A 19,256-nucleotide genomic window follows, 5' to 3' on the forward strand; every position below is an offset into this window, starting at 1 on the left:
ATGTTAATGTGTTTCAAAGCCTAGGACCCGAACCTAAGCTTTATCAAACCCCTCTGTCTTACTGAATTCATTTTAAAGAATTTCACAGAACAAGAGAAAAAGGGTTTTCTTATGTCACAACAATTAAAAACACCAGTATGAGACTTCCCTGTGACAGGAAAAGAGTTGCCATTTGTTTCCTACAGAAATAGATGGTAAGTACTTCCAAACAGCAGTTCAAATGCAGAGAAGTTTTTAGTGCTCAGGCTGAAATGGAAGCAACTGTGCACATGCAGTTCATGCAGATCTTGGTATTTACACAGCTTAGGCTGTCTCTCCCCTTGCCCCAACATCACCAAGGATTTAGTTTTCAGTATTAAAAACAAAGTTCTAGCTCACAGGCTTGCTACTTTACCATTCTTGTGACTAAGCTGTAACAAAGATTGCATCTCTTTTAAGTTGCCTCAGACTCCAGGGCCATCTATGGACTTGTTCTGTTACAGCCAACTCTGAAGCAGCAGGGGAGATGCTGCACAAACTGTCACAGCTCTGACCACTCCAAAGATTAGGAAGGGGAAAGAGGGAAGAAATGCATTTTGCCAGCTCATCAGCTAATAAAGGCTGGAAGAGAGAACAGGTATTAGACTCAATATGTCAGTTTAAAATTAATAATAGATGTGCTGAAGGACTGAAAATGGTGTAATGATGTGGAGGAGAATGAACTATGATCATGTCATGTAAATGCCATGATAACATTACACAGCTTTTGCAGAAAAGGTTTGTTGTTACACAAAGTCCTAGGCCCAACTTTTGTCAATACACCTCTGTCTAGTTAGTTCTTTGTGTTGTGAACTGCAACAGAAAATAATCTTTAAAGTACAGGTTATAAATTGAGAACTGAAATGCTCCTATCTAATGTGGTGGAGATCTCCTGCTCTGTAGCACTGTATTGACTTTTCCTGAAATAGAGTATGTTGTGAAACCTGGACCTATGTATGGAAAATAAGGAATTCAGCACAAGTCTTGGGAAAGTACCTCAGCTTCTGTTCAACCACAGTAGAACAAGAACACCTTAACTGAGCTGTTCTGCTGGTGGGAACATGCTGGTTTTAACCTTGGTGTTGGACTGGGTTGTTGGTACCAGTGCCTCCTTCTTGGCAGCTTTGCTAAAAATAAACCGAATTCTAACTCTCAAACACCATATCTGCTTATAGATGGCTGTGGTTTTGAAATACTAAATTCACATGATCTGCTACCTTGGCTGGATTACTGGTTGGGATTAGGGACCCAAGTGGCCAAGGGTGACAACAGTCTGCAGGAAGTGAGAAGTAGGAAATGCAGTTCAGTGCATTCAGTACCCAACAGGCAGCAACTCCTCTGTTGGAATGTTAAGGTCTAAGACATGACTCTGCCAGGCCCTTTTTAGATGTTCCTTTACCTGACACAGTAACATCCATGCTGGTTGCCTACAGCTGTGGCTCACTTTGAAAGAAAAAACCCACAACAAAACTGAAAGAACAAAACAAAGAACCCTCACTCCCCAACTTCCTCTTCCCTCCTTCCTCAGAATTGTAAAGTATTACTAAGAGCTCTTTTATCTTACTTATCACTTCCTCTAGAGAAGCTTGGCTTCCATGAAATCCAGTGGGAGGGGGAGCAATGGGTGCCTGTTCCCTACTTGTTCTGGTTGCAGTTACTGCTGTGGCTCTTTGCTGGGGGGTTTTCTACCACTCTGAGTATACACAGTTACTGGTGAAAACTGGGGCAGACAGTCAGGATGTTCTAACACTGTGGTTTATTGTTGGCTGTTTTCCTTCCCTTGGACTACACTGACCAAAGTTGAAGTGTTAATGCAGTGACAGAAGCTTTAATGCTTCCTAATCATCCTTGTTAACTCCTGAGACTGAAGGAGGGGGTCGTTGGTGCACACCCACAGCATCAGGGACCGTGGTATGTGATGTAAATGATCTTTTGACTCCAACCTGATGGTTCCTATCATCATGTACTTGGTGGCTGCTGCGTTTTACAGCAATGCATGTGTCAGTCACAGCTGCTGACAGAAATCACAAGGGCTTTATCCTACAGCTTATGAGTTTTTCTGTAGTCTCCAGACAAGGTAGAGTCTATTATTAGTAAAACAGCTTTAACAAAAAAAGGTGACATGCACTGAGAAAATTTCACCACTTAAAGGCATGGAAGTTATTGCAAGATGGAGGTGTCTGAAGGTGTTAGCATGTGCTGACAGTTTGGAAATTGTTAAAATAACTAGCAGTGGCCACTTGTTTCTGATTTCTTTCTTATTTGAAGATTGATCTTAAACAGAAAAATGCTCTAAATATGCTTGAATGGCTAACACTTGATGCACAGTGGGGGGAAATGACTGCCATGAGTACAACTGAAAAGGCCTCTTTATGTGCCTAATTCTGCTCAAGGGCTCTTTGTGTTTAGGAACTAGAAAGACTCTACTTAGGAACCCTGTGCACTTTTGATACTCCAAATATATCAATTGTGCACACTTATGTATTATTTGATTTCTGTGAGGTGTCCAATGCTCACTAGAAGCAACACTGTAAGTAATATGCTAAATCAGCCAGCTGGATCACACAGGAAAAATGCTTAGGCCAACAGGAGAATTTAGTGCAAGGAGCTTTTCTGTTGCCTGACAGCTGAGAGGGGTCTGTTTGTACAAGAAGTTGCTCTTGATATCATTAAAAATAAGTTGGATTTTTTTTTTTTCTACCTCTTAAGAACCTCCATTTAAGTGGATCACTGGAGAAGGGGACTGAGCTGTTCCACATAATCTCAAGAGTATTTCAGGGCTGAGAGCAAAAGTGTTAAAGGGCTGCAGAAAGTCAGGTGGAAGCCTGGTGAAAGTTTGACTGAACCTTGATTTCTCCCAGATTACCCAGGTGCTAGCTCTTGCACATTTAGCAAAATGATTTGCTGTTAGGCCTGGGAGTTTGGGTCCCAACTGACAGCTCTGAGGAGAAGTACCATGACTGCTAAAGTGTCAGTAAGGAGCAAGAAACATCCTGGGACGAGGCATGTCACTGCTGTGTTCCTGCAGTTCACAATGTATAGGAGGGGAAGAGAATGTGTGTCAGGATGGGATTCGTGGGAGGCTTTTAAATCCTTGGGCAGTTCCTCAGGCAAAATTCATACTACAGCAGTGTCTCAGGTTTTACTTCAAACTTCTCCAGCACCTCCAGGGGGTACCTGGTGCTCCAGCTGTAAGCTGTAAGCAAGGACTGCCCTGAGTCAGTCAGGGCAGTGGTGCCAGGTAAAGCCAACTGCTGCCAGGAGTGTCTGCCTGGAGGGGCTCTCACTGCAGCAGGGAAAGAGCTGCTGGAAGGGAGGGAAAGAGAGGGACTGTTTGGAGGAAGAGAAGCTGAGGAGGACACTGAACTCTAATTTACAAGCAGAGTTCTTCACAGGAAAAAATCTAAATTCCCTTTGGTTTTTCCCCTCAATGTTATTTGGACAAAGATGAAAGAATGATGGCTTGTTCAACACACATGGGGTTTTCCTACATAACAAGGAGATATTTATCAGGTGTTTACTTGAAGAGATGTGGAGTATAGACTTGTGTCTGCATGAACCATTACTCTGCAAAGTTACTACATTACACCTTATCACAATGGATTTTTATTCTTATCTGCTAATGTAACTTCCCTTGATTTAATATACCCGGGGACAACCAGCTGTTACTAACTGTAATTTATCTGAGACTTGGTTATATCAGAATTAAATCACACAAATAGGAAGTCATCAGCAAACTGCTTCCTCTAAACCACCTTCTTTTTTCTTTTTTTTTATGGAACTGCTGAATAGGCAGCAGTCTTGGACAAGTAAGTGACCCTCAGATTCCCACTGTAGTCAAGCTCCACTGATGTTCATTGGAGACTGGAATAAGGGCTGAGTTAAAGGAGAAACAGGTAGGTCACTGAAAAACTCGAAGGCCTTAAAAATTTTAACATTCAATTTTAAGATATCAAACTAGAGCTGCTTCACCTTTATGATGGAATATGTGTTTGGAATCCCATGGAAGATGATGATACCTTTGAGTACAGCTCAACAGCACAGTCTAGTCACCCATGTACACAGTGTCATCAGTCACCAACAATTTGTGTGTGAAGCAATTAATAAAAAATTGACATCTTTTTATCAGATTTGATGTAAAATCTTACCCAGCTGCTCCTTGGTCAGGTACTTTCAAGAAATCCAAGCTTTCTGGCTGCTGTGAGATCCTGCCTGACCCTCCTGACGTTTGCCGTGGCAAAGCCGGTCGTGTCATACTCGTGTACAGGTTTTTCTGAGCAGCCCATTGATTTCCTGGGACATGAGGATGGGCCGTGGACTGTGGGGGATTTATTACTCCATTTTGCTGCTGACCTGGAAGTAAATAAAGTGTGAACACATCCAGTCCCAACTCCAGTTCAATAAAGGTAACGTTTCCCTCGTGTTGATGGCTCAGCCCTCAGGTTCAACTGTCAGAGCCTCACCTACCAAGGAGCCTGAAAACAAATTCATGTCCAAATGGTGATGTACACCCAGTTTCTGGTCTGCTGACGACCTGTTTTGGGTTCACAACTTCATGGGTTTGTGCTCAAGTTTAAGACATGGGCTTTGAATGTTACAAGCAAACAAGAGGATTGGCTCTCAGCCAAATTCAGCTGTTAGTGAATGTGGTGCCGCTCTTTAAAACACTGCATAACTTTTTATCCAGATAAGGGTTAATCCCCAACTAGCCAGAATGCTGGGAGTCTTTTCTTCTTTTTCTTGTGAAGTTCAAACTCAGTCTACCCCATATTCAGGGAATTTGACTGTTTTTATTAAGTTGCTATAACTACTTGTCTATTTTAATAAGCCAAGAGGGGGAATTTGGGATTTTTAAATTAGCTTTGTTTAAAAAACCCACCTTGCTGCTACTTTGATAGTTGAAAAGGAGTTTGAATTTTCTAGGTGATGACATGGGTAAATGCTTTTAAATAACTAATTATGCCTCTAAATTGAATTTAAAGCAAACCTACCCATGTCTCAGCTACTTGCAGGATCAGGGCCTAAGAAGCTCCTCTCCGTGCTTTACATTCCTAAAGCCTCTTCTGAATAAAATGGGAGCTAGGCTTATATTCAAAATCAGTTTGTTTAGTGATGTGGGTGGACCTGTCCTTTTTCCATTTTGATTATGCCTGTTAAAAATCAGCAGAATGAACATCTGTGCAGAGAGGAGAATTCATAATCATGACACTGGGAAAAACTTTACTGCCCTCAACAGCTGCTATCTGCTTCTGATTTTCTCTTGATACTGCAGCAGAGCTTAAGTAGCCACAAATAAACCTCACTTTGCAATGTATGGCACTGACATTATGGTTACATAAATAAAGGTTTGGGTTCTTCTGAACACAGACATAACAGTCTGTTCAGCTACTGGATCACTGATTTCAAAACAGGTCTGAAACAGCAGAATCCATTTCAAATGCTCAGGGACAATGGCCCACAGTGTTACTGTTCACTGTCTCTTTTTGCTGACAGGTCAGCTCTTTCCAGTAATTTCCCACTTCAAGCAGTTCTTGCAGATCACACAGTCCTTAGTTTGACTCACACAGCTGTGAGGATTTGGAATTTTCTAGTTAATCTGGTGACCAAGACTGGTCACACCCCCAAACTTCCACCACTAGCATTGTTCTCCATAAACAGCAACTGACTGAAAGAGAACCCTTTGTTAAAAAAAAGTACTCTGGCAGTGTAAGTAAAAAAAAAAAACAACCTCTTGGGAAACGTTGGGTCAATGGAATATTGTTCTGCCCTCTGAGTTCACAGGCAAAATTAATCGTATCTCCCGAGGGCAGAAGTGAAACACCCTAAAATGACATCAGTGCCATGCAGAAAAAGCCAGGCTGTTTACTGGCACAGCTGATCTGCCCCAGCACACACCAGAGCTGGTTACATGTTTAACAGGGCAGGACAATGAGACATAAATTGCATTCTGTGGTTTATTGGCACTGAAAGCAGTTTCACTGCAAAGCATTGTCTGTGGCTTGACAAGCACACAGCTTTTACCCTTGACAGTGAAGAAGGCTACAGGGTTAGTGTTAGTGGCTGAACAAGTCAGCATCCACAACAACAAGGACACCTCTGGGGGAATACCAGTTCAATTGTCTGCAGACTCCAACAGTACACTTCATAAAATGCCTACAAATATATGTTTTCCAGTCAGGATCTTTTAAATAGCAATTTAAACCTTTACTGTAATTTTTTTTTAATGGGTAAAAATTATCAGATGACAAGAGTAAAGCAAAAGTTTCAATCTCGAATTTTGCTTTGCCTGAGGCTAAGAGGACTTACCAGGGGGAGGTGGTGCAGCTCTCATAGGATAAGTCTGACCTTGAGACCTGTTGGAATACCCTCTACTTTGGGTAAGGTTCCGTCTAGTAGGACCTAAAAGAAACCAGCAATATTCTGTTATCCTTTCAGTTCCATTAATTAAGTCCTTGTGGCTGCCAGAGCCCCTACTCTGTGATTCAACAGAGCTGATCTTCAGGAATAAGGAATCTGATTGTTGGCCAGGCTGTTCCAAAGCCTTAGGTGCAACAAGGATGACTTTGGCATCTTCTCCCTTTTGTGATCCAGTTCAACCACAGGATATAAAGCAAAGCTGTCTCACAACTACAGTAAAGAAGGCCCAGAACACCTGAGCTTTATGAACTTGTTCATAACCATGGATAACTGGCAGAGCAGTACTTCTGACTATGCTGCTTCTCAACAGCAATTAGCATGAGAGAAAGGCAAAATTCAAGAGGCTGATATATTTGCAGCTCGATCTTTGGTGATGTACAGACATTACATTTCTTCATGTCACCACCTGTCCTGATGCAGACCTTTCATCAGCAGGTGTGTAGGAACTGCAGAAGCTCAGAGCAGGGTGAAACTCTGCCCCAAAATGCTTGGCTAACTGTGCCTTTTGTACTACTCACATGGTTAAATGCCCTCATTTCTTCTGCTGCAGGGGAAAGAATTTCAGGCATTTCAGAAACCATTGGTACATAGTGAAAGGAACAAAATTCCAGCACAACTGTAAAGCAGCAAGGAATTTTGCTCTATCATTAGGGTCATCTTTTAAGTGTTACAGAGAAATAATTAAGAACATGGTGAGGCTAAAGAGTAACCATTTTGTATTCTCGAGGAAATTCCTACTTACGGGAATTCTTTGGCAGCCCTGGCCCGATGCTGATCTGCAGCACTTTGTTACTTGGCTTGAGAAGGGCCACGTCTCCCTGGCCCTGCATGAACTGCACTTGTCGAGAGCCACCACTGCTCCAGGGCCCCCAGCTCTCCTTCTTCAGCTTCACTTCAAGTCTAACAGAAGCAGGTGAACACATGAATTAAACCCAGCATTTCAGTGTCAAATCAAGACAATATCACTTGGCAGCAGATAAGAGAATTATAAAAATGCGAAGCTTAGACTGAGAACCTGCATTCCCTGAGTGCCATAAACCACCTAATTAAATCTTATATTCATGCCCTTTTTTTTAAAATGTTCTGCTTAATTGATGTTTTAACTTTCCCGGTAGAGCTACTGAAAGGAGGTTTAAGATGCCCAAGAGAGGACAGAGACCTTTGAAGAAAAATGTGCCAAGGTCCGAGTAAGAGCTGTGTCTGCCCTCAGACATCACTGCCTCTGCAGCAGACTCTGCTGGAGCAACTGGAATGCTCCACTTCTGAACATTCTTCTGCATATACTTAGATGTAGATATACATCAGATGTAGAGATGGATATACTTTGGGGCAGGCCTTGTGCATGTTCTGGGACTGAATGTTTTGGATACATACACTTCAATCTTTTCAATTTACATTTTTTTCCATGTAAGCGCGCACACACACACACTATATATTACATATATATGTATTCTTTCCACACTATCCATCTCCTCTAAACTGTACTCAAGATATGAGATAAAAAAAAGTCATGTTTTGGTTTTGGGCAAGACCCCAGAAGTACAATACATGACATCTTACACGAATAAAAAAGTGCGCTCCTGGTCCTGGCTTTGGATTCCCAGTGTACAGCAGTGTATGCTACAATAATGCTCCACACTTCAATTGTCCCTCTACACCCTTTCCAAATGAAAATAATGATCTCCAGTAGCCTTGTATTTCTTCCAGTTTTTTGAAGGCAATAAAATAAACACACAAATCCAAGGCCTGCTGCTGCTCATCTGTTTAATGGGTAGAAGTATCAACAAAAGCACATGTTTGCTGGGATAGTTTCCAGGATGTCCTTACAGCTCAAATACACATCAGACACTCTGTAGTTTTCCAAGCTTGTTTCTAAAAAAACTGTTCCCAATATCATTTAATTAATGGAGTTTTTTTAAGAATTATTCTTTCACCCTGCAATGCTTTGCACCCACAACCAACTTCAGAATTTCAGATTGTTATAATCCTAACCTGTTCCTCTGACAAGGCAACCACAAAGTCTGGTCTCCCTGCACATACATATTTTTACACTGTGCTACCTCCTATTATTTTAAAATAAAGCATGGTGTCAGGGGCTCCACAACTAGCACTCATTTGCCTTGGCAGCAAGAACAAAGAATCTTTATCCTTAATAAAGGCCCATTGAAAAAAGCCGTAACTCACGTATTGCTAAATTTCAGAGGTAGTTTTCTTTGTGTTTTCTCTTCATATCGTTTTGATAAGAGGCTTAAAAACTCAGTTTTGAAGACTGATTCGAGCAAACTGTCATATTCCTGTTCATGTAGAATGAAAATGTCATCCTGCATGGTGCTGCAAGGAAATCAGAGCATATACCAGTCAGTTCAAAATTTCATCAGCAAATACAGACAGCACTATAACGACATTCACAGAGCACTCATGGGTTATTTTTAAAAACATAACAAAGTCCAAGCAGCATTAATTATGGAGCCTTGCTTTCTGAGAACAGGGGTTTTTTTCAGGAATCGATAATGGAATATCTGAAACGATCTCTTTTGAGAGACAGGAATACTACTTAGTTATTTTACAATAATTGCTGCTAGCAAAAAACAATGTGCTCTTAAAGCTGCATCCCTGCTCAGCCACATCAATACTGATTTAAGAGATCCCTTGAGCAAGACCCATTTTTACCTCAGGCCATAGAGGGAAAAGCCCTTTTGCCTCCATAGGTTCTTTAAGGTTTGGGTTTGGAGGAACCTGGGCAGTTTGATATATATATATACAAACATATATATACAAACATCAATGTTTTTTACAACAAAGTAAAATCTAGAAGCTAAATCCAAAACATTATTAGACATTAAGGAACATACATTATTTCCTCTGAACTGAAGCACATCTGGTTCTGCTTCAGGAGGTTCTGTGGAGCTGTTATTTACATGTGAGAAGAGTGTAACAGCTTTCACCAGCTTGGCCAGCAGCTCTGCTCTGCCTGCCTCGGTGTGACACTGCCTTTGGAATGTCACAGGCCAGGCACAGCACACAGTCCAAACCTGGAGCACTGCAGACAGGTTCCACTCCCATCTTTCACTTAGATCTACCAGAGTTATTTTACTGCAACCAGCATTAAAAATCTGTATGTTAAACAAACTACAGATTTTGAAAGTGGTACCGTGAGCAGACGTATCTTGCAGACCTTTCCCTAATCTTGCAATATCTGTGAAGAGTTCTGCAAAAATGTGAAATCTGCTGGTTTTGAGTACTGGAAAATGCCTGTGAGAAGGTTTCTCTGCCCATATATTTAAGGTACTGACCTTAAAGAAACAGAGAGGATTCTTTCCATTTCCATCCTTCGCTTTAGGACTTCCTTCACTTGGCCTTTCTCTGGGCCCTGCTTTACCTTCTCCCGCCCGATCAGGTAAATGCACTTGGGGGTGAGGACAAGGTCCCTCTTCACACTCTGAAACACAACATAGTTTGAAAATGCACAGCTGTGCAGAGATCACTGCACTGATGTGATGCTGTTCCACAGATATATGAAGTGCTATGATTTGGGGCAACACTGTTAGTCTTTGGTTCAAGTGAAAAAAGTACTGCTGGGGTTAATCACATCAGATTGCACAGGACAGGAAAGTTAGCTTTGTTCCCCCTTTCCTAAGTAGTGCAGCTTTTCTGCCCAGCAAGTCCCATAAAGCCTTCATCCTGGGACAACAGGCTTGGTAACAGCAGAGTTCTGATCACAGGGCTGTAACTGCTTCCCGATGAGTCTTTAAATCAAAGACACTTTATTCAAGCTGGTGGCCTGGATGGTGTGACACCAACCTGGTGGAGTTTCTGTTACAGGATGGAGAAGACAACTCTAAATCCCAGTATCACTAGTGGATGCGGCTCTTAAACCCACCTTAAACCTTCTGTCATACTTAGTCACAGTGTCTGCAAAATCGATCTTCTCCCGTTTGCCCACGAACTGGCGCAGCTCTGGGTGGTCCTCCATGCCTATGTAATCTCCCACAAAATTCCTGTTAAGGCTGTTCCGTCTTCTCTCCTTCTTGTTCAGCAACAGATCTGATGCTTAAATACCAAAAATAAACACTGATTAATAGCATTTACTAAATTTCCTGAACTCATGATCTGAAAGAGCTGTTTCACACAGAACTTCTTGGCAAGAAGCGATAAACAAATTGTTTATAATATGGAAAAAACAGTGAAGCACTGCTACTAATCCTTATGTAAGGATGTATGCAATCATTACATTCATTCCTAATGAAATACACTGCTGGCAAGCTCAGCAGTTCTGGTGAATCGGGAGCACTTCTGGAACTAAGGAATTCCTCACTCATTTCTGGAAATTTAAGATTAACTCTTCCAAACCCAGAATGTTCCTTCACACAACCCAGGTCACACACTCAACTAAGCAGTGGAGTCCTTGCACTGGACTGTATCATCTACAGAACATCCAGGTCCTGCATAACTGTGGGAAGGATTTTCTTTTTCGATTCCCCTGGAGCATCTCTGATGTCTGTCCTACTCAGCCTGGCTTTGATTTGAGAGCAAAACACTGGTCAGCCCAAGCAATCCATGTGTGCAGAGCAGTCAACCTCACCAGTGCGACCTCAGGCATCCAACAGCTTGCAGTCATTCCCAGACAGTCACCTGCACTGCACTGTTTGCCTATAGAGAGGGACAGATCTCCTTCATCCCTTGTGGGCCTCTCCCTGTTCCTGGAGCCACGTGTGCAATACCTGCCAGCAGCAGTTCTGACCCACCTTCTTCTCTCATCTGGACGTATCTTTTCCTGGCCGCGTATTTCCTCCAGGCCTTCTGGATGGCCCTGGCATACCCATCGTACTTCCTCTCCCTCATCTCTTCTAGCAAAAATAGCTGTACAGAGAGACAGAAAAGTGTGTCAAACATTTTACATGCAAAGTTCAAGCACAGCTCCCCAGTGCTTTTCCCTCTGGATCCAAGCTGGTGCCTCTACCACGGCTGTGGGAGCTGAGTTTGGAATGTTAACGTTGCCTTTTCCAGAAGAAATCTCTGATGCTTGAGTGGTTGTGGCTCCTACCAGTCTACCCATTAAGCTCCAAACCCCATGAGGAAGGAAGAGGAGCATGGATTCTCCCTGGCCATTCATCCAGCCTCCATCTCCACATTCTCCAAAATTTCCACTTCCCTTGTCAGAATGTCACCATGTCTGTGGGGATCTGTGCAATGTGTAACACAATACACTGTGTTCACAGCCAACTTTCTTCCCTGACTGAATTTCACACTCTCGTGTCCATTGGCTCCATCCTCTCTCACCAGTGAAGTTTGTCAGATGGCTGCAGGATTTACAACTACGACCTTATATTTCAGAAGCATGACATAGTAAGATTTTTAGATCTAAAATGTCAGAAATCAAGAGACCATACTGTTGTATCAAAACAGAAATGGAAGGCGCATCCCCTTTTCTGAGAATTTCCCAGGTTCTACTAAAATATATGTAAATTTAATGCATTAGAACAACTTCAAAATTATTGCAGGATATAGCATATTTCACTATAGCCTTTTACATGCTTAAATTTTTTTTTTGTCTCACCAGAAGCACAAGCATTTGGCTAAATTACAGCACTCAATCAGTCCACTGACATGACTGTTGCTAATTATTTCTCTCCATTGTGTGTTAAACATCTATAAGAATTTTCCTTCTGTCTTTCAAAAGAGATAAAATTAGTAAAAACAGGTATAAGAAGCAGCAAACCTGGGCTTTACAATTCTTTTTTCTTTTGCTACTCTAAACCCTGCAAATCTAGAAAAATACTGTTCTTCATATTGATCTTAAAAAGGAAACTTGATCTAGTGCAAACCATTTCCTCAGAACTCGCTTGCTCTGTACAGAGTTATTTATTCAGGTGTGTGATGGAAATGTAAATAATGAAGCCTCCTTTCTGCCACCCATAAAACCTTATTTCACCGTTGGCAATTCTCCATCTACAGCAAAGTTATTAAAAAGAAGAAATCTCCTCAGGAGCACAAGCACTGGGTAGGGTTTCACACACAGTCAGGAGTGCTCCTGAGGCAAAAACACCCTCAGCCTCAGCAGGGCTGTAACCAACCCTCGTGTAATTCAGGTTACAGGAACAATATTGATGTTGTCTCTCATGAACACTCACCATTTCCTTCTCTACCAACAATGCTAATTGTAAAATCTCAGCACAAAATAATCTATCACCTGCAGCTGAAGGTCACCGTTAAGGAAGTTCCACTCAATCACTGAGCTAAAATCCAGTTCTTAAGCTATAAAAATGAAAATACTACACAAACTCTTCCCTAAAATACGTATTATAAAGCCTCCTCTTGCACTCCTGAGAAAATCAAGTATTTTTCATCTGATTAACCACAACAGGTGCTCTTTTTGGTGGTAGAAAGAAAAAATTTCATTTACCATCTAAAAGATTATTTTTCTCAAGAGCAATATAACCCTAGCCAATACTTTAGTAATATAAGATGAAAGATGACTGTCTCTCTTAATAAAAGATACAAATCAAACTTCAGAATATTCAGCTCACAAAAAACATTTTCAACTTAAAACAAAAAAGTACTTTTAGCACTTGTTTAAAAACAGATTTCATGGCATTTAAAAAAAATTTAAGAAAACATACAGTAATTGAAAGCATTAATTTAAATTAAATTTGAAACACAACCCAAAAAATAATACTATTTCCAGTCAACATCATGTTTTCCTAACCTACAGAACTGCCCTTCAGGAAAACTCACAGATCCACCATTAAATGGCATATACATGGAACCAGGGCTTAGTATTAACAACATGCATTAGGATGAGAAGAGACATCCACTGGATAAAAACTTCTTCCTCTAGAGAACAACCTGGCAGCATATGATGCTGGGGTACAGAATATAAACTTTTTGGCCACTTCAGAGCAAAGGGGAACTAGATCCATCAATCCCAAGGGAGCACGTGCCACTATTAAACAGAAGACAGAAACCAGGAAATTATTTCATTTCTTTCTTTGAAAAAAACAAGGATAAGACTGCAGCTGCTAAAAATCTGTGCTCTTATAAGGGGCATTTCAGGAAAGACAGAGAGTGCCTTGTATGATTTGTTACATAAAACTGCAAACAATGCTACTTTAAAATTTTGTATTTGCTTATCCATGAAGCAGCACAGTTCAAGGATGCAGCCACCACACAAAAATTGTTTTGGTTTCTCCCCTTAATTGTTTATATTATTTATATCAACATGCAGCTCAGTATTCTAATAACTTACACCTCGAGCACTATATGCTGTAGTGTATAAATGTCTCTCAGATGGTAGGAATGTAAAGTCCCATTATTCCTGAACAATATCTTACCCTACTTATGGTAGAAAGAACACAATGTCTATTATGACTTGGAGAAGCATTATCTTTTTTTTTTTAAAAGATTTCTTCCTGTCTGATTGGGCACAGTAAGTGTCATGGCCTGAATTACTATTGCTCTGCAGAGCAAAAAATATACTCCTGGAACAGAAGATGATAAATGATAGAAGTGGTCTGCTTTTATTTTAAAATGTAACTTCAGTTAAAGCACAAACTAAGCCCTATGGCTTCTGATGCACAAGGAATAAATGATGGTGAGTAGAGCACAGATTTTCCTTAACAACTTTCTAGAATAGCAATGTAAGAAAACTTTTTTCCAACAGATTTTGTGCAGTTTAGTAGCCACAGGATCAATACAGCCCCATGATGCCTCCCTGATGTTCTCTTAGAACAGGATTTCAAGTTGCAGTCATTCTGGAACATGGATTTACTCAATGCTGCACAACATATCCTTACTAATTGGGGACCGTTCTACCTTCATCAGTAGTTCTTGCACTGAGAAAAGGACCAATTTTCTTGGGTAATGGTCACAGATGTTTTCATGTCATAATACTTCTTCATGTGACAGACTGGATGTCACTTTGTGCAACCTGCCACCAAAGCATCTTCATATCCTACCTCCTCTTCTTGATGCATTTAATGCTGTTTGTATTTGTGTCAGTCATGCAGTGGCCACACTTACGGACTCTGGAGCTTTGATGAAGACTTTGGATTTCCCAAGCTGGTACTGGTCAGGATCCATGTTGACTGACTGAAGCAGGTGGAGGACTCCTTGTTTCTCTTCTCCTCTCCAAGAAGGCCAGGTTGCTTTGGTCAGAATGGCGTACCTGAACCATCAAGGAGGAGAGATTAACACCTGGCATCCAACAGCAGCAGGATACCATTGACTCTGGGTCAGAGTTAACTCTGGGGGAGAGTTAACAACTGGAGCAGGACTCAGAGCTTGGTGTGTGCCAAGATGCAGAGTATTAAGATGTTTCTTGTTTAGTGAGACCAAACAACTGCAATGAGAAGGACAATAGTGCCCTGGAGTCTCCCATTTCCAGTTGCTGTGTTGCTGTTTGGTAACTGCAGCAGTCAGTTGCAGGAAGTTCTGCTGTGATCTGCTGAAGCCCAGGGTGAGGTTTTTCATGTATGGTCCAGATTTGAGTACCTACATCCTTGGCATTCTAGATCCATTCCCAAGTACGTGGCTAATTTCTCACTCAAGCCCTCTGAGTCTCTTATTGGTTGCAAAGGTCTTTTCTGTTTCTAAGCAAGAGAGCAGCTCGTGCTCCTGACCACCTGTCCAGGAGCTGGGCTGCATTCAGCAAGGAGCCACTCTTGGCTCTATCTCAGGTAGCCTTTGGCTTGGCCTCTGGGGCAAGAGGGAGGCAACAGTGATGTTGGAGCTATCTGGAGGGAACACTGGGAACTGCCCACACAAAGGGCTAGGGAAGGAGCAGGAAGTGCTATAACAACATGGATTTGAGAGAAAGAAGCAGTAGCCTTGTCTCTCATGGTATTCTCTATAATCCCTGAGGATGAAGCAGATGCCAGGTTTCAGCCCCTTTTAAACTGTCCACTTCTTCAGGCTTAACTTGGGCTTTTGGAACTGCCAGGCTGGAGTTACAAAGCTGCCTTGTTCCACTGCCCACCAAAGGAGCACTTGATGGGCTTTAGCTGCCTCAGTGTGTCAATGGGTAAATAACTTCTTTAGCAGCAGCTATTTAGACTCCTGTGACAAGAAGACTGGAGAACAGCTAAATATGTTGTGACAAATCTCTCCCTGAAATATTTTTTGTTCTTTACTCTTGACAATTTCTTTTTAATGCTTTAAGTGTACTTAAGTTATATAAACTAAATCATGCTTATTAGTAAAACTATTCAACAAATGACAAAAAGTGATAAGGTATGGAGTTTGCTTTGTTATAATTTCCAAGTTCTTAAGATAATTTAGACAGCTCCTAATAAAATGTTTTCAAAAAGCACACAAGGAATTGCTGGAAAATACATTGAAGGAATGTTGATTACTCATAATATCTAAAATGTTATCCGGCCAGGAACCAGAGACAGTGTCATGCAACTTAAGTAACAATACCACAAAAAGAAAAATAGCAAACAGTTAAAAAGAAATGTATCACAAAACCCAAATACCTCTGAATAGAGGGCACATGAGAAGAGAATGATAAGTGATGAATAATTCAGTAGGACTGAAAACACTGATGTTCTCATATTCAAATCCATCAGTTAACAAATGCTCAGGTACTATGCTTGATGGTATAATGAATTAGCTCTTACACCACCTTACATATAGCAAATATAGGATTTCATTTAATACACTGCTATATTTATACTGTATATTATATAAACATGTTTACAGACAACGTGTACACTTACATATTTATGTAATTTATCAGTATTATGGGATAAACAGATGCAACCCAGTAAGGAGCTGTAATTTAAAGTAAGTCTCAGCTCATTTATTTAACCTCTTTTGCAGGTTCATCATGTACCACCAGCAGTATAGGTGGATCTAATGAAGTCTGAAGATAAAGGAGTGAGGTTAATAAAGGTGTTTGAAACTGCTACCTTCCACACAAGACAGTGTGACATGACATTTCAGCATGTTACAAATTCTCTCCTACACCTCCTGAACTCTTAAGACCTTTTAATGTAAGTGAAGATCTTGGGTACAAATGAATAGATTTGAAATTCTCCTTTTTTATCAAATTAACTTCATACATTTTACTGGTGTGGCAAGTCTGCAGGGCAGAAGAAACAGATTATTCTGTAACATGCACCAGTGAAGCATTTCACAGTTTGCCAAGGTGACAATTCTATCACTGTTTGCTGCTGTTTAGCAATGCCACTGCAATCTCCCTGTGCTTCCCATCAAACAGGTCATGCCACTATCCAGGCATCTCAGTTTTTCAAGCTTGTGTAATTTACCTTACGCTTTATTTCAGCACAAATGTGTTCTTAAATGCTCCTGAAACAATTTCAAATCATGACTGCCCTCCAAAACTCTCTCTTATAAACTCACAGTAAGCAGTTGGGTCTCATGTCTAAATCCGGGAGCAGGGAGCTCAGCTTTCAGATGGGTTATGCCTTGGAACACACAGGCCTTTTCAGAGGCTGTGGCTTTTTGCATGCAAATGTAAATTTTGTACATAAAAGTCTATTCAGCCCAGAAATCTCCACTTATCTGGAGCTGCCAAGGAACGCCCAAGGAAAACAAGTGTCCAAGCATGCACTTCCTGGCCATCCCATGCTCTGCCCGCTGTTACTCACACTGACTCAGGGGGTCAGAACAGAGCTTGTTCTGCATCCTAGGGAACTGTGGATGGAAAAGGAGCAGGAATTTTACTCCTAACACAATGTCAAATTTAACACAGCTAATTAGTTTGAAGCAAATGGATGAATTCCACAAAGAATGGTTTCAGTGGATCCAGAAGTACCATGTAGCTTTCCTTTGTGCAGATTGCTAGACCAGCACAGCCCTCACAGTCAGTGTTCAACAACTAGGGAGGCTGGATTTTAATACTCATTATAAATCTGCTGCTCTGTCTCAGCAACAGTCTGTGTTAAGTAACACAGCCTGAAGCATAATCATGTTTATACATCTGGGCTTGAAGATCGTGACGAAAAAGGAATTTCAAATTGTTCCATAATGAAAATTGAGTCCATACTTGAAGAGATTTTAGGCCTGACTATTATTACATTATTTGGTATTATCCTGAAGTATTATTCGTGGCTTTGTTCTGTGCTGTCTAATTATACTCCATCCCTTGCAAATACTGTTTGGGGTTTTGTTTTATATTCTCAAATGCAATTCAAAGACTTTCAACAAGAGCTGTTTTGTCACATAATGTCTGTTTGGGCATTTATTAGCTGTATGTCTCAAGTTTCTAAAAACCAGTAGCTGAATGTTGTATAAATCTTGAAACTGCTTTTATTTAAGAGGATTTCATTAGCTAGTGGAGGTAGTTAATCATCTTAACAGCTGGTCCTAAGACACTGAAAAAAGGACTGGTCTTACAGAGCTCTGACTTGCTTTCATTCATTCAGAGAGCAGCCGCAGTGGTTTGAGTTGTACCCATTCCCAGCTGTTGGAACACCACTGGAAGGATAATGAGCAATTTAAACTGAAGTTACTCTTTACACTGCAATGGTTGAATGGCAGGCATGTATTTCTTTACTATCTTCTGTCTGTCATTGGGAGAAAAGTTGGGAGAGCTAGAGCAGTAACATTTGAAACAAAGGCTAGCAGATCTCAGGCACTGCAGCAGTTCCCTTAACTCTTTTTAACTCTGAGGTATCCTCTCATAGCACTACAAAAAGAACTGGGGCCTTAGGCAAGTTTACAGAAAAAATGAAAATACTTTCACAAACACAAAGCCAGGCTTTAAAACAGCTTCAAATCTCTGTGTAATCCAGATCACTGGGCAAGGCAAATGGGGAGAAAAGGGTAAGTGGGAAATGAGCTTTCAAAACTTGGAGCCTCTTGGGTCCCTTCTCATCATATAAACAAGTGTGCAGCAGTACTTCTAAATGAATGTTACCCTACCTCTGCAGGAACTTCTTGAAAACCCTCCTGTAGGCATAACCAGCTCTTCTTACTCGAATATTTTCTTTCAGACCCAAGTATTCCACTTGATGTTTTACCCTGTGGACAAAAACAACACAAGGTTTACCATCCATTTTAATTCAGCCCACTTGTGGATGGAGGCTGCAGATTCTTAACAGTCTGAATGATGCTTAAAGACTACTGATTGCTAAAATTCATGCACAGGTATATGAATCTATTCTCCCACATTACCATGCACACTGTATGGTGGGAAAAATATTCAAGGCAGGTAGACTACAGTGCTGAAATAAATACAGGTAGCAGGTTTACCTTAGCATTTTTTCCTAGTTTAGCATCCCATTTCCAAGGTAATTAATGTCCAAATCCCTTAGCTAATACTATTACCCATGAAAGGCCAAGTAACTACTACCTATACAATTCCCAAGGGACTGGGAAACTCTTTTGTGTTCTTTTATTGTAGGTTTTACCGATGCTTTACACAGGTCAAACAGCAACAGTAGCACAGAGCAGCATTTTTTTTGGTTGTTCTGGAGACAGGACCAAGTGTGACGGCTGGAAAAAAGCCCCAGATGCCAAACTTTCACTTCACAAAGAATCAGAAAGCAAGCCAGGTCGGTATATATTGGTGAAAAGCTGGAATTCCTCCTAATTTTATCATGCTGCAACGGAAGGATTTGAGGACAGGTACAAGGCTGGCTGAAGCTTGGCTGGTCAACAAACAGTATACAAAAGAACATTTCTTTACATATAATTAAAAAAGTGAGACTGTAAGAAGCCAGTTAATTTTGGTTTGCTTACTATTTCTCTGATTTTACAAAAAATTTTTCAAATCTTGAAACACTCTCAGTTAATTCAATATTTTTTCTCTAGCTATTTTGAAATATTAAATTTCAATATAAAATGTACTGCCCATT

At 40.9% G+C, this 19,256-nt stretch overlaps 1 protein-coding gene across 6 annotated transcripts in view; it reads right to left on the reverse strand.

Moving 5' to 3' along the window:
• MYO1E (myosin IE) overlaps positions 1 to 19,256 on the reverse strand; it is a 242,838-nt gene that overhangs the window by 1,796 nt on the left and 221,786 nt on the right. For 4 of the 6 annotated variants that reach the window (XM_032700486.1, XM_032700487.1, XM_032700488.1 and 1 more), the window contains 9 exons: positions 18,322 to 18,420; positions 14,455 to 14,599; positions 11,181 to 11,295; positions 10,316 to 10,485; positions 9,729 to 9,874; positions 8,620 to 8,766; positions 7,178 to 7,335; positions 6,325 to 6,417; positions 4,167 to 4,371 (listed from right to left, as the gene is read on the reverse strand). In XM_032700486.1, the coding sequence (XP_032556377.1) occupies positions 4,167 to 4,371; positions 6,325 to 6,417; positions 7,178 to 7,335; positions 8,620 to 8,766; positions 9,729 to 9,874; positions 10,316 to 10,485; positions 11,181 to 11,295; positions 14,455 to 14,599; positions 18,322 to 18,420 (1,278 nt within the window). Of the gene's footprint in view, position 1; positions 601 to 4,166; positions 4,372 to 6,324; positions 6,418 to 7,177; positions 7,336 to 8,619; positions 8,767 to 9,728; positions 9,875 to 10,315; positions 10,486 to 11,180; positions 11,296 to 14,454; positions 14,600 to 18,321; positions 18,421 to 19,256 lie in introns of those variants that run through there. The other 2 variants (XR_004359330.1, XM_032700489.1) reach the window with 2 other exon arrangements.

Source organism: Chiroxiphia lanceolata, chromosome 12 (genome assembly GCF_009829145.1).
Source record: "Chiroxiphia lanceolata isolate bChiLan1 chromosome 12, bChiLan1.pri, whole genome shotgun sequence".
Taxonomy (NCBI): domain Eukaryota; kingdom Metazoa; phylum Chordata; class Aves; order Passeriformes; family Pipridae; genus Chiroxiphia; species Chiroxiphia lanceolata.